The sequence below is a fragment of the Lepisosteus oculatus genome, chromosome 3 (assembly GCF_040954835.1).
Source record: "Lepisosteus oculatus isolate fLepOcu1 chromosome 3, fLepOcu1.hap2, whole genome shotgun sequence".
Lineage (NCBI taxonomy): Eukaryota > Metazoa > Chordata > Actinopteri > Semionotiformes > Lepisosteidae > Lepisosteus > Lepisosteus oculatus.
In genome coordinates, this window is record NC_090698.1 from 39,459,539 (window position 1) to 39,485,252 (window position 25,714).

The window sequence follows — 25,714 nt, forward strand, 5'->3', positions numbered from 1 at the left end:
AGAAGGGGGACTGGAAGATCCTAAAGAGTGAGTTCCAGGACGGGAATACAGATGGGTGTATGGACATTTTCCAGCAGTGGGACAGATGAGTGTAGTGTGGGTAATGCTGCAAAGTTACAAATGGGCATACCTTAGCTGGACAGGAAGAATGGTTAAAATTATTACAAATCTGTTTAGACAAAAAAATTTAATTGGGCATCCATTTTTGTCCAAACATGAGGAACGAGATGGAGGAACAGAAGAATGAATAGACGCAGGAAACGAGGGGGGTCAGAGAACAGAAGAGGTGGAGGAAGAGGCAGATGCGGGAGATCTAGAGCAGAATGAGCTGGAGTGAGCTGGAGTGAGCTGTAGAAGCGCAAGTCCTGCAAGCGTGAGCTCTAAGGACACTAAAATTTCCCAAGGGTTCAATTTTTGAGAAGACATGGGGTCCAGGATTTTAGGGTTAACAGCAAGATCTCTACAATCCATTCATCAGTAATCAATAAATTCAGAGCTGGCTAATTAGAGATAAACAAGATTGACATCTTTACCTTCGAGAATCTGGTGGTGGAAATGAGGAGCGCGAGCATGAAGATGAACTGTGGGTGCAGCCAGAGAGCCTGAGGCAGTAGGTGTGCTGAGGGTGAAATTTGACACAGGGATGGGGAGGGAGACTGGAGATGCTTGGGGCTGTTGTAGGAGGCAGAGTTGAAATTAAGGAACTTTCAAGCGTGCGCAGACTGGAATTGATCTCAGTTGCAGAATGAGAGAGGGGTTCGAGAAAATTTGAGAAACCTTCTGGGAAAATTAGATTTTCCGCTGGGTGGCTATGCAGCAGGAGGAGAAGGCGGAGGAGCTGTCCAATTTTCAGAGGGCAGATCTGAAGAACCTGCAGTGGAGAGAGAAGGAGGAAGGACTGGTTAAGCTGAGATGGAACTGCATAAAAGTAGAAAAGGGCCTAGATGGTCAGACTGAAGTGGAATAGGAATAGATTGGTCGAAAAGTGACTTGAGGAGTTTAGAGAGAGGCCACTCCTTTACAAAAGATGAGTCGCTATATCCGTGGTGGTGCAGCGGGATTAAGAGTGGTGTAATCCAGGAGGCTGGATACGAGAAGAAGAAATGTCAGCGACCGGCGAGAGAGGTGGATTACATTGAATCTCAGGAGGGTGATGGGGCAAAACAGCAGAAAATGAACAGTGAAGAGAATCTTCAAGATACTGAAGAAGAAGAAGGTCATTCGAGGGTGGCGGAGAATAGGCATGCAAACCAATATACAGTAGGTCTGGTGCTCAGAACTCAAGAAACCTGAATTCAAAACTTTAGATATTTAAATAGGAAAGAGAAAACTGAATGACCCCCAGCTTCTCCCCCTGAACCTTCACCTGTTGGTTTCCATTTCCTGAACTGATATCTGTACAGTTCATGCACTGTCTTTTGTAAAAATGATCACAAAGATGGAACACAAACACCTGTCAATCTAAGAGAGATTCCTTGATAAGCCTCATTTCATGATTTACTGTATCATTTAAAAACTATGTTTGGCTATAACTATAACTCCCTGACATGTTAGAAACCAGAGGTCGCAGAAACTTTAGACAGCAAGTGCCAGTTCATTCAACATACCACTGTCAAGAAGGCCTTTTTATTTATAAGCATGGGACACTGTGTTTGTGTTTCTTGCTTTTCACCAGGCTTAAAACTCAGCAGAATCAAACACCTGTTACTAATCAACTTTTCCACTAATGATGTGATTTAGTTCTGTAGAAGTCAAAGTCTCTCTGGTGTATCATAGTCAGTTAAGAATAATGAATCAAAATAATGGCTAAAGTATTTGCATAATATCCTAAATATGTATGCTTTATTTTTTCTAAAAACACATTCATAGAGTGATGAGTCTCTTTTGATGCTGAGTATACATACCTTGGAATATGCAGCTTCAGGGAGTTAATTAAAATGATTGAATTAAAAAGTTTTTCTCACAGGTTCAAGTAAACAATTACTCAGCTGTAACAAAAATACACAGAATACAGGAACCCTATGGACTAGGTCTGAGGTAACACAAAACAATCTGGGATTAAGACAAGTAAGCACGAAACCCTAGCAGAAGTAGTGCCTGTCTAGAGGACAATGAAACAAGAACGTGAAATTCTATAAAATGTGAAGACAGAAACCTTGTAGACTCAGAGCACCAGAATAGACAGACTCCTTCTATTGTAGTTCTACAGCTGTGTATATCTCCTAGATTCCATTTTGCTGTTCACACAAATTATTAAAGACAAAACTAAAGAAAAGTATATCAAAAGAAAGTTCAAACAATGCCTTATAAAAACCTGAATGCTCAGACTGAAGAGTTTTCTTAAGGTGAGACGTGTAACATTTTATTGTCAGCAATCACTTAACGATTGAAATCTATTGTTTAGGTATTTGGATCCATGGACTCAATGTTTGGTGGAAACATGGTTGGCAGCTCTTGAGTCTTTTTGGGCAAGTCTCTACTAACTTCGAACACCGGCTTAGTGTAATTTTTACCCATTCTTGGCACTTCTGAAAGATCCACTTTACCATGCTCAAAGAGATATTAAACTATGACTTGCTTTCTTGGTGCTCTCCAAAGCAGTTAAGTTGAAGCAAAGCGGTCTCCCTGCCTAAGATTTACTGATTTTCAGAAGAGGTGCTTGTGGAGCCTCTGGAGACCTCAAAGCAAGGATCTAACTGATTCTAGGTTATATGTGTTAACATAACACGTAACATGTGTATCCAACATTGAAGGCACTCCTGATTGAAAGAAACTGGTCTGACTAATGTGGATTAAAAAATACATTTGAATTCAACACTGAACAACGAGCAGGGGGAATTACATATTATGAATAATTTTTTGAGTCATCACAAATGTTTTTAAACAAATCGAGTTTATTGAAAGTAAACATACATAAGCTACTATTTCCATCACTAGTAAAAAGCCAGAAAAGCTGATTCATTTGCAAAAGAAAAAAAGCTGTAAAAACAATACAGAAAATATTTGGCCTCCGTATTTTTTTGTGGCAGTATTTACATTATATACAGTACTGTCAAATTTGCCATTACTCTGTTTCTAAGGCACGAAAGGCTAAGTAGCAGAATATTTTCGATATATTGTGCAGAAAATACAAAAGAAAATAAAGTAAAAACCATTCATCATAATTCCATGAAAACTGAATAAAAGCAATATTGTTCCAATTTGCTTATGATAATGTTAATGTGATACTTTCATGTTGGTAATCAATATATATGAGTCTGTAGTTTTGGTGTCACTGGTAGATGTAATACTTTTTAGTGCAGATTTTTCTTATATAAAGAGATCTGATACATAAAGAAGATACTATTACACCACACTGAAAGTAGATGGAAAAAGGCACATAAAAGAAACGGGGTCCAGATGAGTGCACAAAAAAATCACTGATAACTCCCTCTCATTCAAGCTTTGCCTTATTTTCCTTTAAGTACTAAGTCAATACATTTCAGGTACAGATTAGCTGTTAACATTTTTTATTCCATTTTCCATTTAACAGAAGCCAGATTAGCTTTAAAACCTATCTGTATGTACATTAAAATAGTTTAACGTGTCCATATTATCAAATAAAACCTTTGCAGTTTGACAGGACTAAATTACAAAATGTTTTTATTTTAAAATCGTATGCATTAAAATATGATCAGGTGTTGTCAAGTGCACTAGCTTGTAAAGTCAAGGAATCTGTAGTATGATGAAAACTTCACACATTGAGGAAAACCCACTAAGAATTTATTTCCTACAAGAAAATGTAACTAGTATGCTATATCTCTATAGTGTTTGGTGATTAAACAAATAATGCTTTTTAGAATATAACAAACTAAACAGAGTCTACAGCAAGACGTGCCAGGTGAAATTGGATGATGAAGTCCAATGTGACCGAAATATGTAATTTGCATCAAAATATTAATAATAAATAGAAGCAAAAACTGACCTTTCAGTGTTAATTAAACTGCAATGTTGTTACTTTCTTTCTAACATAATTTGATTTTTTTTTAATATGTAATTATTAAAAACATTGTATAGTAGTAATAAAACATAACAGTCATGGCAAAATTGGAGAAAGCAGTTAACATATTAAACACTAATTGATGAACCTAGTACAATTTCAAACTCTTGAATTTACTCCTCCTGATTTACATATCACTAATAAACATTTATGTGTTAGGGAATGAACATAAAATGTTTTCAAGTAAAGCTACACATTTTATTTCCAGAAATAATACAGAACAATGCCTGTAACCGATACATCAATGTCACAAACATGAAAACAAAATAGCAACAGGATATTCCTCCTTGCACATTACTGTTTTAAATTTTCCAATTTACAGTTGTATTTGTTATTTTTAAACAGCCTTAGTTTGTATACTCAAACAAAGAAGGCTTTCTGAATAAACTCTGAATCTAAGATTAATTCAATGTAACTATTAATTAAATAAAGAATTCCAAAGTGTCTGAAGTCCAAATATTCTGAGACTTAAAGATTTGGAGATTTTTACATCAGTGCAGAAAATTCTGTACTATCATTTTTGTCATTTTTAATGCTGGGGACAAAGTAAACTTGACAAACTTGGGTAACAAGCAAATATACATATATTACTTTTATCTCCCCCAAATATATTAATTTTGAATATACTTTTAAGTTTATTGCTTAATTGCTTAATCTAAAAAAACCTTTAACATCTCTTACAAAAACTAGTTCTGTGTTCTGAAGTCTGTTTAAAATAACATTAACATGAAAAACAGGAACAATTACAGATATCAGATGTATTTAAATTCAGTCAGTGACCATGAAACAAGTAATGTTTTCAAATAAAAGGAAAGCCTGTGCCTAAACCTCATAGTCGAAATGTGAATTTCCCAATACAAGTGAGACCCGTAAAGTTATGTTGAAATATGGACATCCATAGGAGACACCAATAAAACAGCAAGACTTAACTGTTAGAGAATAAAAAAAGTAAAATAATTGTAAATGTGTACACTTTTCAAAGATGCCTGTTCTAAGAAACATAAGTTGATATCTTCCCCATTAATGAGACTGTGGTAACTATATTTTCTTAAAGTGGCTTTGTATTTGTAGTGTCAACTAGGCATATTATTCCACTTCACAAATGGCAAACAAAAATGTTCTTTCTGGATTGGGCATGGACTCATTCATGAACTAATATTTTATAGAACAGCACAAACAGACAAATGCCAAAAATCTAAGAGGACAATTCTACATGTATTTACTATTTAAAAATGGAAACGTCATCCAATATTAACTGTATTACTAAAAACAGTACTTGGGTGCCAACCTTTAAGAGATAACTGAAAATGTACTGTACACTTCTAGAGAATTCAAATCATAATAAGTTCAGAGAGCTCTTCAACAGTGTGCATTCTTCCTTGTTGTTTCCCATTTGAAAAGGGAAAAATCTGACAAAAGTTAAGTATCAAGCAGCAAAGGAAGAACTGATTCGCTGACCAGTTTCTGTACACCAGCTGCTCCTGGAATACAAAGCAGCAACCATTAATTCTTGGTCTTATTTCTTTACGCACATGTGAAGGAAATCAAAGAGGTAGGGTGAGACCTCAGATCATGAGTACCAAAAACATTTATATCACCAGCATTATCTTACAACACCAGAGCCAGATCCCAAAGGTGAATGGTGAATACACTTAACTTCCATACCACTTTGTGACAAAAACCTTTCTAGTATCTCATCAGCATTTTCTGTTGTCACTCAGAATTTTGGTTGGATTTTACATTCTTTGATTCAAAGGATCCACAAACATTATATACTGTTAAGAGTAAAATGCCAAATTAAGGATCTTTCATTATTAAAAAGCAACATGTGGGGGATAAAAGCATTTACACAGCATTTCATTTAACATTTATTATGTTATACACAAAATTCAATTAAAGTGCATATTAATGCCTTCAAATTGATGACAAGTGGATTGCAATTAAAAAAAACTCTCTCATGAATAAAACAGGAAGGTCTGTTTTTTGGAATTGTATTTCACAGGAAGAAGGGAACATTTCCCAAACAGGCCAAACAACTAGAAGGTTCAAAATGGTGAAAGAAAGTGTATTACCAATTTCAATTTTTGCTAAAAATAGTAAGTAGATTGTTACTCAAACTGTAAATTCCTGAATGGCTATGACTTTCTTAGTTTCTATAGTTTATAAACTTCTTATTCAAAATCGTACTATCTTCTTAAGTCACATTCACATAAATGACATTGTTAAAGTACTAGGGGTATAAACAGTGTAGCTCTTATTTTAGATTTCAAACATACAAATGTTTGATAAGAGTGTTTCATGTGTTACAAATTAGATAAATTCACTTTTTCAGATCAAAATCCAGCTTTGAAACTGAAGAAAGTGTTTTTCAGGCAGCAAATTCATCATGATTCTCTATCCCGTTGCAGTTTGATTGCCTATGACTCGAAGTATCTCCCTATGGATACTGAGGTCCTGCGTGTTGATGCTTGAATCACCAACTTGCCCATCTTCATATCTGAAAGACAAGTAAAGGTGTTTTTACTTCAAAGGAATACATCCCCTAACTTTAGGTTATTAATTCACTTTCATTATTATTTTCATAAACAGATGCTTTATCCAAGGTGATTTATTGAAGCTACATTTATCAATTTATATTTTTGAACACAAATATTGGTAATTTATGAACATTTCTCAGTCCCAGAGTCTTAATTTCACATTTTCTAATGGCCAGTTCATATTTAAATTAATGTTATTAATAAATGTAACACTTGTTGACAGCAGTTCAGGTGGGTAGCTGCAACAGTATGCGTAGGCAGCAAAGGAACAAGTAATAGGTTTATTCCATGCTGAAAAAAAGAAGAAAGAGAACACAATGTTTCGGCCGTGGAGCCTTCTTCAGGTGTCTTCACACCTGAAGACACCTGAAGAAGGCTCCACGGCCGAAACGTTGTGTTCTCTTTCTTCTTTTTTTCAGCATGGGATAAACCTATTACTTGTTGACAGCTGTGAAAATAGCTTAAATAAAAATATTGTAAAAGTGTGTATGATAAAAAAATAGAAAAAATAAAAACAAATTATTTTAAAAAATAATAGAAACAAACAGGTTTTTGTTCACATTTTAGTTATTCTTCCTACTGAGTCATCAACCCCTTAGGTCCAGTCTTGGTAACATAATCCAGATAAGCTTTGGTAACTTTACCCAGACTTCATCCATATCAGTCAATGGATCTTCACCTTTTGTTTATAGTAAATATTTTAGTGTTGATTCATAATTAATAGTGACTGTTACAGTATATGTCAGATGGAAATAAGCAAAAGAAAATTTTGAAAAGTATATTTATATATAAGGGAGAATTATATAACTGAGTGTGTGTGGGCTGCTGTATGGTAAGACAGCTTTTCGAAAGGGCTGTAATATGTGTACTTAGCTGTGACTTTTTAAATGTGAACCTAACATTATTGTGTTAAAATAACTTTAAAAAGAGCATAGCTTCAAGGATAGCACTATTTTAAAAATTAAAAAGAGGAAGATTTTAAAAACTTTTCCCCTTTATTCCAAAATAACAGTACCCTAACAGGAAGCAGTATATGAAATGTACTGTATCCCTTCAAGTGATGACATTTTTTTTAAATTAATGTACTGCATGAATTGGATAGCCGATCCCCAGAATGCAGCCTACCTAGAAAAGCTGTCTGGAGAATGAGATGTTCTACCTCAACAATTAGCAGACTTGTATAGAGAAACCATAAAACCAGTTCTGTGAGGGACACACAGAAAACAGAGGGTCACCACATTGTCCCTGGAGTGTCACATGTATCTATTTGATCCATCAACTGTACAGTATGTAATAGTTTCAGACAGCAGTGGCTACAGCACGAGAATTTCCAGAAGGAAATATTAGCTAGAATAAATAGCATAAAATTCATCATCCACATCTGAGATAGTGGCAGTGGGAGTGTTTTACTTATCCACAAATACTGTTTTTTCCATTGTGTGACCACAATGTAGCTAATAAGAGTTAAGAAATTGAGAATATTCTGTACAATGGGTGTCATCATATTACATAAAAAATATTGCTGCTCTGGAATCACAAGAGAGAAGAGAAACCAGATACACTGCTAGTCTTAAATGAAAGTCTTACACTGACAGGCTAAAAGACCTGAACCTTTATAGTATGAAAAAGAAAAGTGGACCTCATTCAAGCATTTAAAATCCTTCAAGTCAACTCAATGTACTGTAGGATCAACTTTGAAGATCAAAACCGAAGCACACAAGTGGAAACTACAAATGTACTTACGTAGACTAAACTTAGAATAAGAAGCACTTTCTAACGTTGTGGGTTCTGTAAGTGGAACAAGCTTAAGTTTCCTTAATGTCTTTGTATTGGACCAAATACAAATACATGCAAATACACATTTAATTGCGCTTGTGCATATGACACTGAACTGAAGGACTTTATATCCAATGCAAAATTTGTGTGATGATGATTGCTTGGAGTTTTTTTCCCCACAATTTCTGTGTTATTGTTTGATATCTATTTTAAATTATGTTTTTTTTTAATTCAGTGAACTGAGAATTTTTTTTCTTATGTGCACCACTGTAGATTAGTGTGAATAACAGGCATGATTTAAAAATAAAATGATTTAAAAAATTATTAAAGAATACTGCAGGCATTGCTTGGGTTCACCCTGCAAGTAAATCAACCTACTTTGGTTTTATCTGTTGTGAGGAAAATGAATAAATCTCAGTAACACATTACTTACACAAAGAAAAATCTGGTACAGACATGATCTGTGTTTGGAACTACCCAGATATCGCCATGCTTGTGCAGATCAGGAGAAGTAATAACTGCAAAAAAAAACATAATTCATTTATTCAATACTTTTTTCCTTTAAATTAATAAAATCCAATTAGAAACTACATGTAAAATCAAGACTGAAACACGAACATACCTTCACATAAGGCTATGCACTTCAAATTACGGCTTTGCAAAAACTGTGGATGCTGTCCCTTTTTCTGTGACTGTGCAACAAAATAGCAGAAAATAAGTACATATTCCAATACATTTAAATGAATAGAACAAGAAGATCAGTTAAAATGAGAGCTGATCTCATTAAGCAATGGTTAAATATCTATAGAAGCACTGGTAAACATGGAGCTGCAAAATTAATTGCAAACGAATTTACAATTTGAGAATCTTGCTTAGAGTGATAGAGCTTTCATTACACACTGAAAGACAGTATAAAAATAATCAGTTTATTTGGGCTCAGGCTCTACTGCTAGTGTCCATTCCTGGAAACACAAAGCGGGCAAAATGAATTGAAGTTCCACACAACATGCTCCAGAAGACAGTATGCCAAATGTACAAGACACGGTGTTAATACCAAATACTATTCTAAAAACATATTGTTTTAGAAAGATACTGTATGTATACATGAAGATACAGTAGTAAGTACTGCATCTTTAAGGAAAAGAAAAACTTACATCACCTTTGAAAAGTATCTACACAGTCTGGTTGGGACATAAAAGACTTGCATCCATATGCTCATCTTCACAACACTCTAATAGATCAGGTGCCTATTTTCAGCAAACTACTGACATCAATACTGTGAACACACCCAGAATGACTAAAGCTGATGCCTCAAATCATCAGTCATCAAATTTAGATACATCTTAAAAATGTACAGATGCAGCCATTCAAAATGGGTGAGGTATCACATGGTATCACACGGTATCACGCAGTGTCACGTGGTTAATCGCGCGTCATTTGACGCTCTGCCAGAAACTATCCGGCGTCACCTTGTAAAACCGCCAGGGGGAGCTTAACCTCTCATGTACAGCATTTGAGCCTTTAATTTTGAACTGTGTATTACAGCATGTTAATCATCAGTCATTAAAATGTTGGTATATTTTATGAAAGCAAGATTGCTCAGTTGGACAAAAGTACACAACCTACCTTTATCAGAAATATTTATGCATCAAAGCCTTTACTGAAGATATTACTAATAGTATTAATAATGGATGACTTTGGACAAGCTGTATACTCAAAGTATAATTTCTTTAGCACATTTGTACAAGCACTTGGAATCTGTCCAAGCCATACTTTGTCAGGCATTTTGTTTTACTTCAACGGGCATAAAAACGTCCTTGCTTTTAACCGGGGTGTTTCATAATTTCTAACTACAAAAATGATTTAAAATGCGACACTTATCATTCAACTAGAGCTCAAAATATCACAAGGATTCTCAAGAGCACAGCAAAGAGTGTATTAAAAGACACTTGTATTTATCAACGCTTTCTTTTCCGTATGCCAGATTTTATGGAACCACTTCAGAAGGGTGTCAGCCAGTCAGATTCCAGGAATCGGTACTTTAAAGGAAAAATACACACCGGTATTCCATTTCTCCCTAACGATTTTAAGCATCGAAGTATTTAAATAGCATGTGAAATAGCATGTGAAAAAGTGGTAGTTTTAAGCTTTTCTGCCAATATAATATGAAATCGCGTATCTAAAGAATTTAATAACGGTATGATTATATTCATGTACTGCGACAGGGCTGTGTAGGGCTGTTTCGCCTCCCTGTTCATGTGAGTTGTCTTGTAGCCTACTGGTCTACGTGCCTGACTAACAATTGGTAGGTTGTGTGTTCAAATCCAGCTGGTGCTGGACTTTTCTTTTAACAAACATTTCTTCGAAAAAATAGAATAGCGATATTATGGACAATCCATTGACTTTTATATTTCAAAATATCACAACATGATCGATTCTAAGTCATTTTTGATAACAATGAATAGTCACCTTCTTCCCTTCTGACAACGGTCCCTGCTTCTGCTTCCTGCTTCTATTGTGTGTGTGCAACAGAGTAAATTTTTATAGAGAAATGGAGGCTGGACAGTATGCGTTAAAATATAAACATTTATATTGATTTAAATCGTGTTCTGATTTAAATCGCAAACGCGTGTTATCCTTTAATACACTCTTTGCTGTGTACCAAGACCAGCTATATACTGTATGTTTATGTTCCATAATTAATATCGTTTATGGCCTTCACACGCGTTACAGTATGCTCCTATTCTTTTTATGCTCAGCTACTAAGATTTCCCTTCAGTGGTAAAATTCAATATCTACAACGGGCACAGTAAAGACTTTTACAGTAAGTCTTTCTACGACAGACCAACGGACCACGAGTGCCCCTATCGGTCAACCAATCACGTACCGCGGTACCCAGCGTGATCTTGCGTCATGATACGCGACACCGCAGCCAATTACCTGCGGTACGTGTCTGTACCGCGCACTTTGAATGGCTGCAATTGTATGTATAAATAAAAAAGTGAATGGGGCTTGAATTTCTGCAGTCTTCTCCCAATGAACTGTTACATATAAATATGTATACTGTATCTCACCTGTCCATTCACATTGGCCTTACTGTTTGATGCAGCATCATCCTTAGAAGTCACTTTCTGCTGCTTTTTGTTCATCCCTACAAGTTCATAAGGAGCATTTTCAAAATCAAAGCTAATAAAAATTAAACACACATTAAATATCAAAATTAACCACACTTAATCGTGTTCTGTCAAGATCCACAGCTTCTCCATAATTTAATTTCTTATATGATATCCATTAATAATGAAAATAAATCATTTTTACCACACACTCCAGTGTGTGACTTAAATCTTTCTTTTGTGAAGTAGTTTTGGACTGTCACTAAACACGTTATTTATGTATCCCAATGTTTTTCATTCAAAAACTAAGTTTGGTCTTGACAGATTAAACTGCTAAACTTGCTAAACTTGTATTATACCAGTAACTTAACAGTCAATACAGAATTATGTTCCTGTATTCCGAGATTTGTCAAAGGACAAGCTTCATCATACCAACCTGAGTAACCGAAGGAAATGCTTGACAATGGGCTGAGATAGATTCCACTTCCATAGATGGCTCCATGAAGCTACACAATCATAATGGAACATTAGAACAGTCTCTTGATTGATTACTTCATTCTCCGAAAACATACTTTCTGTTGTCTTTTTCAGTAATAAAAGCAAAAGTCTCTTAGATATTGTTTACATTTTAACTTCATAAATATAAATCTTAACTCAGCAATTGAGCTATTCTTTATTTCAGTTGAAGTGGAATTTTGATTTGTCCAGGTACAGTATCTCTTGAAAGTTAACTACAATCAATAAAGACACTATAAAAGTAATTGTGTGAATCAAGGAGACATGCAGGTGTTCATCTGAGAGTATTCAGTGTCTGATGTTTGTTTTAGGACTTTAAATAACTTGATTAGTTTGTGAGACTGATATATTACTGGAATTTTAATTTTTACTTCTTCTTCATCTGTACTCAATTACCTGCACTCTTAAGAGATTTGCTGCTGGTTTATGATAAAAGTTCTACTTGACTGTGCCTACAGTATGATAAGTATTTCTAAATAAGTCCTGAAAGTTAAATGAATACTTTGAACAAAACAATTAACTTATGATGAGTGTTTTGTCAGCATTTTTTGGCATGTTTAGTTTGCACACAGCTAGTGTTGTATAATACCCGACATGAAAAATAGGAATACATTTAAATGATTTTTTTAAAGTGAATGACAAAGCATTGATGTATTACTAGCTACAAAATAAACTCCACAAAGGAGTTTGTAAAATTTGGAGTTTTATTCAAATTATCTTACCTGCATTCTTTATAGTGTGCCCTAGTTACACTTTTGTTTTCAAAAGGATTACAGCATCCATTATCAACACATTCCTAAATTTAAATTCTCTTAGAATAATTGCTTCTCATTGTTCTCTAAAAAATAGATTTATTCTCCTATGAATAGATACCCCAAACCTCCTTGCATCCAATTCTTGATAAGCAGTGGCATATCTATAATGTACATTAAACCTTTAAAATGTAAATGTTGCCTGCAAAGATTTGCCTTGTTCCAATAATTACATTTTTTCTCTGCATCATTTGCTGGATTAAATTAGAAATGAGGACAGTGTGCATTCATTTAGTGAATATGGGCAGTTGTAAATTATGTATGTTGGAAAGGACAAATCTGAACTGAAAAGGCAGTCGGTTACAACAGTGATGAGTTTTTGAACACTTTAATCATAACTCAAGTTTTTTCATTTATTTCCTGCCCATCCAAACTTAAAGAAATTGTTAAAAATGTATTTTATAGGTTAGTATTAATACAGACCATGTACAGCTGTTAGTTTGTTTTGCTGTAAATACATTTACAACTGTTGCAAATCCAGTTAATTCCTGGTTTATCATTGTGAATTTATATATATAATATAACACTTAATAAAGAAGACACTGTGCCGATATCAACTGTTAAATCAGTTACTGTATCTACTGGTCAATTAAAAAATATTTCTTGTACAGTTTCTAGTCTTGTTCTATACTCAGTAAAAACATTCCAAAGATTAAGGGATGCACATACTGTACAAGGAAAATCTAGAAGTAAAGACCTTGATCAATTTATTCCAAAAATTATGACAATACTGGTAATCTGAGGTAGCAGACAATTATCCATCTGATAATAACATTAAGCTGTAGTCTTACTATGGGGAAAAAAAGAACATAGTCAAAATGAAAAACCTAAAAACAGTATCATTCTCACTTTTGTGATAACATCATGCTACACAGTTTCTGCATGCACTGTCCATGTCTTTTCTCATTTTTCTGCCTCTATGTTTAAACATGCTTGTAACTTTCAATAAAAATGATTTTACTGGGTTTTACTGATATTCAGGCATTTATGAAAGCACTATTTTACCTGTAGTCTTGTGTTTGATGCAACTACTAAACCATTCCTCAGTATGGAGTGCCAGTTCTCTATGTGTGAACCACTGAAAAACAGAAAACAAATCCATTTTTTTTCTAAAGAATGTCAGTTGTGAAAGTATTGCAGTCAATAAGGAGACAATTTGAGTAGATATGTAATGGATATCACATGGCACATATAAGTATATGGAGTTAAGGATGTATAATTAGCAGTGGAAAAAACAATACTGAATTGAGCTAAGACATGTCAAGAGGTTGCAAAGTGGTCATATAATCATGTCTCCTTCAATTGCAAGCACAGCATGTTGATCAAGGCCATACATCATACTGGTCCAGGACATGTGATCCTTTATTTATCCCCATAACCAACCAGAGGTCTATAGGATTAAGGTCAGTTGATAGTGCAGGCCAAACAAGTTATCATGTTATCATAATGTATCATGATGCAACTGCACGTGCATGCAACTACTTTTTTAGGCTGATTTGAAAGACTTTATAATGAAAATCTTGCTCGGAGGTATAATTGACAAGACGTATATATCCTTGTGTTCATTTACAGCTGCCTATTCCTCTGCATCATGCAAATCCTTAGCTTATAACGCTGATCATCATAGTATGAGTAACAAGTCTTGTTGAATAATTAGACAAAAGGTGGCAGCAAAGTCTTACAAGAAGAGCTTTATTCCAAAAAGTCTTGGCTCTAAGCAACTATACCACACATCAATGTGTACAGTCCAATTTTTGGAAAATGTTTTTTAGTAGTTTAATTTAATAAAGATATTAGTATAATATCTTTTCAGGTAGATCAACCTTGATCGTACAAGCATACCCTGTGAATTGCCGAGATGTGGGTTAATCAGTGAAGAGCAAGCTTTGTGCTTGTTCATTGTTTTTTCATTTTTTTTAAATATTGTTGACATTTGTAGAAAATCTGAGAACTCTGATGATAATGAACTTAAAGTATTTAAATATGCATAAAAAGTTACACAAAGTTATTTTGATTTTGCAAAACAAAAAAAATGCAATTGAAACAATGGTGAATCAATTCTTTAGAGACAGGTCCAAAAGAGAAAGGTAAGAAAACCCACTGAAATGCGAAGGTACTCCCGAAGAGTTTTTTGGCAGCTCTGAAATTGGATTCTTTGGCCGGCGGACTGCTGAGCAGAAGGAACTGGTGAGGGGTGTGCATGAACTTCAGTTGCTGTCACCAAAAAAAAAAAGAGATGTTAAAACTTCTCAAAGAGCTTTGTTATTTTTAGATGTGCACTGAATCTCACACTTCGTATGACTTCAGTGTCATACTTACAGCAATTAAAAAAATGTTTGACAGAAACCAAAATTATCCGTGAAATTTTTTTTTCCTTATACGATTTTTGCCATTATGTTCTCAAATTTTGCAAAGTGTACAGGTATAGCAAACTGAAAATAAAACAAGTTGTGTATTATTTCGAAATTTTTCACTTCATCCATAACATTGTGGAGTATAAATTGTATTAGTGACCTGTATTTATAGAATAGTAACATTCAATAATAGTCTGCTATTTATCGTTTAAAGAAAAGAAAACACCAACAATTATGTAAGAAAATCCATCCATTATGAGAAAGCTGCTTAGAAAGACTTCAACCTGGATAAACCAACACTTTATTGCTGGACACATACCCACAAGTTCATAGATACAGTTTAGAGACACCAAACCAGCCTAACTTAACCAGCACGTATTTGGAAGTAGGAGTAAATCGGAAAGAGCAGTCAGAGGAAAACTACACTAAAGTGAAAACTCAATAAGGTGCCCCAGACAGGAATTGAACCCAGCACCAGAGCTGTGAAGCTGTAGCTCTAACCAGAATGCCATCCAACTAAAAAAACATTCCAGATAATATACAACCCATTCTTCATTTATTTTTAAAACCCACAGAATTGTCAAAGGTTTTATAGTGTTAAGTTTGGGTTTATAGACTTTTGGTTTTGGCACTAGCTGTTCCAATCTACTCCAAAACCAGACTATATCAGTTTTCCTCTCTTCTATAGTTTTTATTTCTTAAATTGTAGTTCTGGAAAAGAACTCCTGAGTACCTCCTTGTAACTTCCTATAGTCTGTCACAAGACTTTTTTACACTATTCACTTTAGCTACATGTTCATATGTGTTAAAGGATTAAAATAACTGAACTGCAGCTGCTAAATAAAGTGAAAGATTACCAACCCTTTTTTTAGATGTCTTGACAGATAATAAATGTTTCCAGAGAAAACCTCATTTTCATACCTGGCTCTTTGTCAGTTATAAAAACCAGGCTTAAATCCACAACAGAAGTCTGTTAATGACAAGGTTTTACTTTCTTTTCAGTAACATTTTAGCCATTAACGTCACATGAGCAGTGTCTAACAAATTCTTTGTTGAATTCCTTCTCACCACTGAACCCTACAATTATCAGAAGAAAAGTCTGATCCACCACTGCAAATTTCTCAAAATTTTTAATTTGATTCTTAATAAAGAGTTACGTTAACAACCATTGAGGTTAGTCTGTATGATGCTCTTGGCAAGAAATTACAGAAAAATGTTTCAGTTTCAAAATCAAAGCTAAACACTGCAGCTATGTAATCTTTCATCTGTATTGATGGATATTATGTAGAACTCAATAAAAAAAGATATCCAATATGAAAGAGCTTTCTTTTTTTCTTTCCAAAAAAATACTTCTTCGGTGTTATTGAATAAATTGTAATATATTCAATGCATAAACTGAATTTTCTAATTGGCTCAAAATAAACATAATTAATTTGTAATAACGAAGTAGCCTTTATGTTTCATAGCTTCCTATGCAAATACATTTAATTGTACTAGCTTTGCTTGTGCTCAAGCCACTAAATTTTTATTATTTTTCAGGGTATGCAATTGGATTCAATTTTAGAAATCAAAAGTGGAGAGCTAGCTATTACTTATTAATATGATTTAATGGTCTTTAAACACCTACACAAGTATTTCCTTCCAGATAATTATGAGCAAATCTCATGCATGACAAAACAGACAGCATTTCAATACATTACTAGCATTTCCACCTAGTAGCTTGATCCCAGAAGCTAAGAAAAGCTGGACCTGACTAGTACTTGAATGGGAGACCCCCAGAGGAAAACCGGCTGCTATAAATGGCGATGGTTCACCAATTGGTGGCACTCTTCCTTCTGGATAAGAATTTCCAAACTAAGACATCAGAATGGTGACAAGACATTGCAGTATAGATCTCTTCCTTGTCTACTCCTTGAATACTTGGTAATTGAACATCTGACAGTGATTTTCATAAGAGTAAAGGTGTCCTTGTTAAATGCCACTTCAGACTTGCACAATCTATACAATTCAAATGATGATATCTAACTTATTCATCTAAGGTGCTGTATAGTGGGTAATAATAGACTGCTAACTATTATTAGCAGTCACACCACTGTGTTCATATATATAAAACAAAGATTTACCTGGACAACAAAGTTTCCTTTGCCCAACTGCATATAATATTAAACATATTGTAGCATACAGTGATATCAATCATATATTATAATATAATAAACAAACCATTACTATGTTGATATTTAATTAATTTTATTTTGAATGAAGACAATGTTAATGGATTTTCAGTGAACATATGTTTAGAAATCTGTTTTACTTTGCTTTTCTAAATTGTTCAACTTTGATTAAAATTCTTGTTGTAGAAACTCAAATGAAGAGGTGACTTACTCTGGGTACTGGTAGCTTGACTATGTGAGACCTGTTACTGGATATCACCCTAGAGAAAAGGAAAATTAATTAGTTCACTGGATGTTCATAGGAAGATTCCAATTTGTGTCCCTTGCTTTCTCATTTAAACATATTCAATAAAGTAACAGCAAGCCTAACCTCAGGAAAAATAAGAGGTACATGAAAATGCAGAATTCAATAAAAAGCTTTTTTTGCTGAGTGGTTCTCCTCTTGCCCTTAATCTTTTTTTTTCCAATAAAAAACTCAAATGTTTCCATTTTAGAATAATTTATAAGAATAACTGTCATCTAATCAAATGATAAGTCAACCTGTTCCAAACAGGAAGAAAAAGTGTGTTTTTCTAAATAATTATCTTTATTTTACTTTTCCTTAATCTTTTTGTATGTCCTTGCATTCTGCTGGATAAAAAATAAATAAAAATGAATTTGAATTAAACACTGCAATTAATCTTGTATATCCACTGGAAATGTAAGGTAATTTAATAACACTAAAATTATTTAGCTTATTCAGTGATAAATCTCAGTTAAAGTCACTAAAACCTTTCATTTTAGACCAGGAAATCAAGACTTCTTGTCCTTCTCTGGGTCTTTTCTGTGGAGTCTTGTGGAGTAGAGTGAACTAATGAATTATGCATAGTCTTGACTCAAAGGAAATTAAAATAGTTGACAAACAACATAATTCATTACAAGGAGATATTAGTAGGAGTTATTTTCAAAGGTAAGCAGCAGTTTCCAGTCCAGGTTTTCTTGGGCCAGACCACTTATGCTTTAGCTCAGAAAGACATTAGAGAAAAAAATAACAGCAATTTCCAATACTTTAATCCACACTTTTGATATTATTTCCACAGTTGCTTTTAAAGAGTTAAACACCATCCCTTACTCCATAAAACATCACGTATGCCCTAACTTTACAACATTGATTTATAGGCAATCTCACACAAGACATATAGACCTATACACAAGATAAAGTCTTATCTACAGTATATCCTTTTATATGACTATTTGACCAATTAAAAACAGGCTTCTAGATACGAAGACAGTTTTCTACAACTTCACCAAAGTCTTGTGTTCTATAGTTGTAAGTTGTATAGTTGTTCTATAGTTCCAATGATTTCTGTAATACTTCTATAATCTGCCATGCTAACTTCTGCCACCCACCCACCATCTTCATGCTACCAACAAAACAAGACTTTTATAGAAATCTTACTGCTGTTGTAGTACTGATAGTTCACAGGGATGCAGGTTGTAAATCTAGAACTTAGCTCATGACATGCTCTGTTCCTCATCATTAGTATTACCTACTGTAGCTGCTACGTTTTACCAAGTTATGTAACAATTTGTATAATCTGTTGATTGAAACTGTAAAAATTCAAGTACCAATATTTTAAGGTAATTTTATTGATTGCCTTCTGAATAGCCTTATGCAGAGTTAAAGTCTGTCTGTTTACAAGCACAGTCAAACAAAATGATAGCTATTCACACTTGGAATCCACCTTCCCCTGAAACTCCTGTCTTCAATACTCCCTAATTTTATGAAAAAACAACAGATTTCATACCATTGTAGAAGGGGGTGAGCCAATGGATCATGTTTATCCATCTGTTTCTTTATTTCCAAATATGGTGCCTGCAAAAGAAAAAAATAAAACCTTATTTTATTCTGTGTGCTGAAAGTCTGGGCATTTTAATTATTATGTATTAAGCATTATGTTAAGTATTTGAGTATTGAGTATTTTAGTATAATTATATACAGTTGTTTATTTAGCAAGATAAATGGGTAATAATTTAAATATAATTGTATATTTACTGATTGAATGACGTGTAAATTAAAAATGAATAATTCCGCGGTAGCTATTTATCTGACACCTATTTATGATTACAGAAAACTTGTTTCTCCTCCAAAAAAAAATAGTACTACAAACACTGTATTTTGTATTTTTCAATATTTAATGTATGTTTAATATCATGTTATCATAAATGACTGATCACAGACCATAATTTTTTGTTATCAATTTGTAACTTGATAACAAAAAATGTAGCTATACTGTACATAGTAATAGTAAAGTAGTATTAAACACTAAAAACTATCGAACTATAAGTATATGAATGTTGCAGAATTACCTGTGTCATCTCTCTGATTGATGTAAGGCTATCAAGGGCTCTCATCACTCGATCATAGTCCTTCTTCTGTAATGAAAAAAAAATACATATTAGCTGTGTACAACAAGCACACAGTGTAAAAATATGGTGGACAGTATTCCCTGTCCAGTTCCAAGAAATATATTAAGTTTCTCTGTTCACAGGATAGACAATAAAGGATTACACAGTAGTTTATACGTGAAAATTGAATGGCAGCAATTTATCACTACATTTCACTATGATGTCTTTCATGAGTTTTTTAATAAAGAGTAATACACCACTCTTATAAAGTTTGTAGGAGTTACATTGTAGAAGTACATGGAGTCAAGTTACTTAGCCATTTTACATTTTGTTGTGTAAACCGTATTCAATTAATTTCAACACAACTGGCTCCAAAGTTGTAAATCTGCTGAAATCCCAAGCACAGGTAAAAATGCATGGCTGTGCCCAATCTTCTATCTTGAAGAACGAGGAGGAGGACAGAAGGAGAAGCAGCAGAAGAAGGATTATAAATTATACCCGTGGGTTGAAGGCCAGTGTCTTAGAATCATTAGGATCAACCACTGAAGGATATGGCTCGAAAATCACAACTTTCCTTGGGGATTCCAGGGCTGATCGACACATGGAGACCAACAAATCAACAACCTGCAGGAAAATCAAAAGAAAAGTGTACATGACTTTTAAGCAGAAAGTGTAACATCTGGCTTATGGCAACAAGGAAACTAAACTGAATATACTGCATTGGACTTATTTAGTATTCACATTTCAGTAAGCAACTAATTATTTAAAGAAGAGTTTATTTAATATTTATACAAATGTAGTTAATGTGTGCCCTATACATCTTAAGAATAAGAAATGACTACCAAGAGCTTCTTTATGTAAAAGCTAAGCTTTATTTTTCACTGTAAACCGCCACCAATAACATAAAATCAGCATACAAATCTGTTAAAGTTTGTTTTTTCCTGAGGAGTTGATTTTTTTCATGAGTCAGTGTGGCATAGGAAATGTAAAGAAAACAGTACATGTACTCAGGAACTGATCTAACCTTCTGAAGATCAGCTGAGAGACTATGGGATATAATATTATGATAATGTCCATAACACTATGATCATTTTAAATTTTAACACAGTCAAATTTAAAATGATCATAGTTAAAACATATATAAAACAGCTAAAATGTTAAAAAAATTAATTATATTACAGATTACTATCTAGAATGTGTTTATCTGCTGTAAAGCTGCTATATTCAAGATGTAATCTTGACAGGACACTTTTTTAAAATGTGTTTTCTAAAGAATACACACATTTCTCAGCATAACCTTGCAAAAAAAAAAGGATCGGTTTGCATCTGGTTGTTTGCTAACATTTTCCAAGTATAGATGCTTGTTGGATATTACTCTTCAGTTTGGCAGTTAGCAACACTCAAAGGTAACCATGGTTAATTTGGAGATGACTTTCATTGCCAGTATGATCATTTATGTACTGTATTTCAAAATCTATTCTTTATCAGTATTGCCAAATGCAAATTGATAAGAATAATAAAGATGTATTTGATGTATTTTGTATCTGAATGATGTGGCTTGTATACTGGCATTTACAGGATATTGCAATTCCACGTGTGCTTGTGAACTGACAGATCCGAATGAGCACCCACTTACAGATAAAAACATAAACTAAAATTCGCAAAGTGAATAATGCACCGTTTTACACATCTTTTTTGTCTACCACAGTTTAGGAGAGTAGAAATATTGTAGCAATAAGGCCTATTATTTCCCTTTTAATTAAGGGTTATTAAATATTTTTTATAATCTTTGTGTTCCTTTACCAAGCAGCCTGGAGCCTCTCTCTAAATGCACACAGAGGCCCCTCTTCATGATCTCAGTCACAGAATGGCTTAGTGTTCTTTTTTTGTGGGAAAATAAGGGAGGTGAGTTTGTCTTTTGGATAACCAAACCTTATGGTATCTCAGCTACTTACTAACTTTTGTTGCCCCTTATAAACTAACCCAACACATCTCCATTGGCTAACCACTTGCTCTCTAAATCTCTCCATCTAAATTTGCAATCTGACTTTTACAACCACGTGACTGCAACAGTCCAAGTCGGAACTTTTGTCGAAGATGCCAGGCTGAGAGAGTGTGTCCATAAAGTGCGGAATTCTATCCGATATATTCTTCCTAAAAAGAAGAAATCTTGTGTTCACGAGCCCACTGTTATTTTCGCCTGATCAACAAAATTAGACTGTTGGACTCTTTCTTTTTGTTGACCTCCAGAATATCTGAGTTTTCTGAACAAAAACTATAGCTGGAATGCATTGACTTTCCCCTTGTTTAACTTGCCAGATGTCATGAGAACAAACTGTGCAGACCGTTTTTAAAAAACAAAGTCAGCAAGAAGCTACTTTTGGCACAGGTGCCTCAGCCTACGGAAAAGCTCTCTCTCTCCTCTGTCTGCCAATACCTGTGTTGTGTAGTTGTGCTGTAATTTAAATTAATGTTTGTTTTTAAGCTTGCCACCTGAGTTACTTTATTACCAAGATGAATTACAGTAACCAAGAAACTACATGCTGTTTTACACTCCGCATTCAAATTCAAAGGGCTTCATTGGCATTAGCGATTAACTCCAGTGGTGTCAAAGCAGATGCAACTAACATAACATTTACAGAATTTACAATAAAACATTTTATTGGACATAGACATACTGGACATCATATAAAACATTATTGTGAGACAGACTGTGACAGGACATGACATACTGGGCTGCCAGCTCAATTGAGTTTCCCCATTCCTCTCACAGTAGGATTGGAAGCTATTCTTCTTTTGGCAGGTGTGGGAATTGTGGGATTAGATTTGTTATTTTAATGAAGAATGGGTGTCTAATCTCCATTCCCTGACTATAGGAGGTGTAATACTGTTATAATTTACTTGCATAGCAAGCTAGTGTCTGGATCTGATTTTTGGTATTTGCTGATTATTGGAAAATCAATACTTCTTAAATTTAAATTACAATAGACATTTTTGTCCTGTGGCAGCACAGTATCAACTTAGCCTCTTGTCACTCAGCATAAAAAATATTTTAAAAAATAATCATGCTGTACCTGGGCTCCGGTAGCAATTTCATCCGCAGCTTCATTCATTACTCCCAGTGTTTGGAAAGCAAACACACACAGCTCTCGCTCACATACTGTGGGCTACAAACAAGAACAACTGTTACAAATACTGATTAGCATTTTTAAAGTTTCTAATGCACAGGATTCTTGGTGAGAAATCAAAGCCTTTAAAAAGTTCTCTATAAACCATTCTTACTATAAAAGACCAACTAGCCCATTTGGTTGTTAGAAGCTAATCAATCCAGGGATTTCATATAGCCAATCCTTAGAAGACTGCCGTCCCAATTTCTATGACCAGTTATCAAATCTTGGTAACAAAATAATTTCATAAACGTTATAGAAAAAAAATCAAATTTTAAATTAAGCACAAAATCATGAACTTTGTAAAAGTACTGTAAGTCACCATGTTGCCACAAATGCGCATTTGAGTTCCCATGAATTGCGATGTTATGCAGCCCTTCCTGCTCACTAGTCACAACAATGACTAAAGTAATGTGATGTACAGGCGAATTCGTACAAGTTGTGCCGCAGATATTTCACTGTAGTTCCAATGTGGTCCGAGTTAACAAGTAAGTAGTATTTCTTGGCAAAACCGTCTTGAAATCGAAAGCAATATTTTTATTGGATTAAAAGAGATGTATTCACAAGCCTATTTGTTTACAATGTGAAAAGGCTGCAGCACACCATCGGACGTTTTGAAGCCTCGTTCTGAATCGCAGAACATGGCACTGTGAATACCTGGAAATGCCCTCTATTTTGTAATGTAAATTGAGGTTTTACAAGTTACTGTATACATTTTACTTTTACTGTAGTTTGAAATGCACTCATCAATGCTGATTCTTGGATTATTGGATTCAACAACAGACAGTAGTTGTGTAGCTTGTTCCATACTTCCACAACACTTGTGTAAAGTCGTGCCTCCTATTCATGGTTCTAATTACACATCCACATAGTTTCCCTAGCTTGCATTTGCCTGTATATTCTGAAGACGTCCATTGGGTTGAATTTCTATTTACATCTGGTCTTCTTTATTGAAGACTAAAAAGGTTCAGTTATTCAGCCTGTCAGAGTAGAACACCCCCTTAAACCCCAGAATGTATCTAGTAAGTTTTCTCTGCATTGATTTCAGAGCAGCAATATCTTTTTAATAATGTGTTGATAAAACTGTACATAATATTGTAAGAGATCTTACCAGTTCAAGCTTGAAAACTAAGGGAATGCAATACTCTGCAATTGTCCATAATAAAATGGAAAACATCTGGACAGTTGTATATTTACCTGGTCAGTAAATACTGTACAGTATATACAGTAGTATCTAAAATAAACATAAGTACATCAGAATCTGGATCACGGATATAAATTGAGTAGAGCAATGGATCCAGTGCAGATTCCTTTGGCACTCCACTAATTACATCGACCCAGTTTGAGCATTCACCTCTTACTTGTGGTCTTACACTTATTTTCCCAAAGATAAATACAGAGATATGTTGGTGATGCTAGGGATGTGTTTTTGAAAAGTGCACCATATAGTGAGTTAATGGAAAATTAATGTTTTTTTTTTTCCAATTAGGGTAACTATAAAAAAGCAGGAGTGTTGGTTTTAGGACTTAAAAAGACTACACACTAATGTTAAAAGTATTTTGGTACATTTTTTGTTTTTCTTAATACATCACCAATGCAGAAAATGAAAGAAAATAGTTCTCATGACACATAAATATGTGTTACAAGTATAAAAAAAGCATACAAATAGCATACTTTTTTTAGCTCTGTTGAGTAGAACTGTAAAATAGTGATGTGAAAATCTTGGACTGGAGCTTGGCAATTGGATTTTCGTGTTTGAGGAGTCATTCTGCTAATGCATTTCCCATATGGCTACACACAATATTTAATACAGTAGTAAAGATATCACACTATAATTGTTTACATTGTTAATAATTGTTTGCTAATGTAATGTATGTTATATATTTATGAATACAGTATGGTGACATACATAGTGCTTTAGAGTGCTGAAATGAAGGTAACATGCTATGCCAGTGCTTTTTTAATCCTGTCATAAAACTGAGATAATGTGTCATGAAAGATGCCGTATAAATTTAAAATGGTCACAATCACTATCAGCCTCATCATCAGCATTCTTATTATTGCTATGAAAAGAGACCCAATATCTTTTAGTTTTTCAGATGGAAGTAAATGCTCCAGTTAACAGCAATGAACAGCTGTGGTACTAATATCTCATTAATTGCTCTTTGATTGTACTCTGTGATGTCTTTGCATCACAATAAACGCAGTCTTTGGACATGCTGATGACTGCTTTGTATAATTTATGTCTGTTTGGAGTTGTGTCCCTTTCATAACTCACACAATTTTAAGCAAATTAAGTGAAATTAACAACGATACAGTTTTGATTTTAAACCCCTATGCACTCAGCATACTTCCAGATTTGTATTAAATTTTATTTTTGTATTGTATAAAAACATAATGCCAGATAGCATTATTGAGGCCTAAGATGTTAAAAAAAAGTTCCTGATCAAGCAGATAAATAAAATAAAATAAATGTGTTGATAAATATAAGCACATATCCATGTAATAACAGTAAACTGCAAAGTGCTCTGCACATTCATGTGATACTGCACAGGAAAGATAATTCATAAAATGGTTCATCGACCACCAATTACAATAAATATTAATATTCATTATTATTTATTATCATGTATTTTGGGGGGGAGTGCTAAAAACCCATGGTCATGCTACATTAGCTTTAAGATGTAAGATAGAATTAATCAATTTTACACTTCAGCTCCTGACATAAAATTAAGATAGAAGATGTTTATGACTATTATTTTGCTGGTGTAATTAAACATCAAATCACATAAAGTCTATATTAATAGAATACCCTCACACTGATGCAGGACATTGCGTTTT

The 25,714-nt window shown here is 34.1% G+C and overlaps 1 protein-coding gene across 1 annotated transcript in view; it reads right to left on the minus strand.

The window, feature by feature from the left end:
• Positions 1-2,874: 2,874 nt before the first annotated feature.
• Positions 2,875-25,714, minus strand: part of parp8 (poly (ADP-ribose) polymerase family, member 8) — a 104,494-nt gene continuing 81,654 nt past the window's right edge. Inside the window, exons 15-26 of the mRNA XM_015365111.2 lie at positions 22,781-22,873; positions 20,205-20,330; positions 19,668-19,733; positions 19,106-19,173; positions 17,530-17,578; positions 14,895-15,007; positions 13,799-13,871; positions 11,902-11,971; positions 11,427-11,503; positions 8,975-9,044; positions 8,786-8,870; positions 2,875-6,536 (exon numbers count right to left, since the gene is read on the minus strand). Coding sequence (XP_015220597.1) covers positions 6,434-6,536; positions 8,786-8,870; positions 8,975-9,044; positions 11,427-11,503; positions 11,902-11,971; positions 13,799-13,871; positions 14,895-15,007; positions 17,530-17,578; positions 19,106-19,173; positions 19,668-19,733; positions 20,205-20,330; positions 22,781-22,873 — 993 coding nt within the window. The 3' untranslated portion in view covers positions 2,875-6,433. The remainder of the gene's footprint in view (positions 6,537-8,785; positions 8,871-8,974; positions 9,045-11,426; positions 11,504-11,901; positions 11,972-13,798; positions 13,872-14,894; positions 15,008-17,529; positions 17,579-19,105; positions 19,174-19,667; positions 19,734-20,204; positions 20,331-22,780; positions 22,874-25,714) is intronic.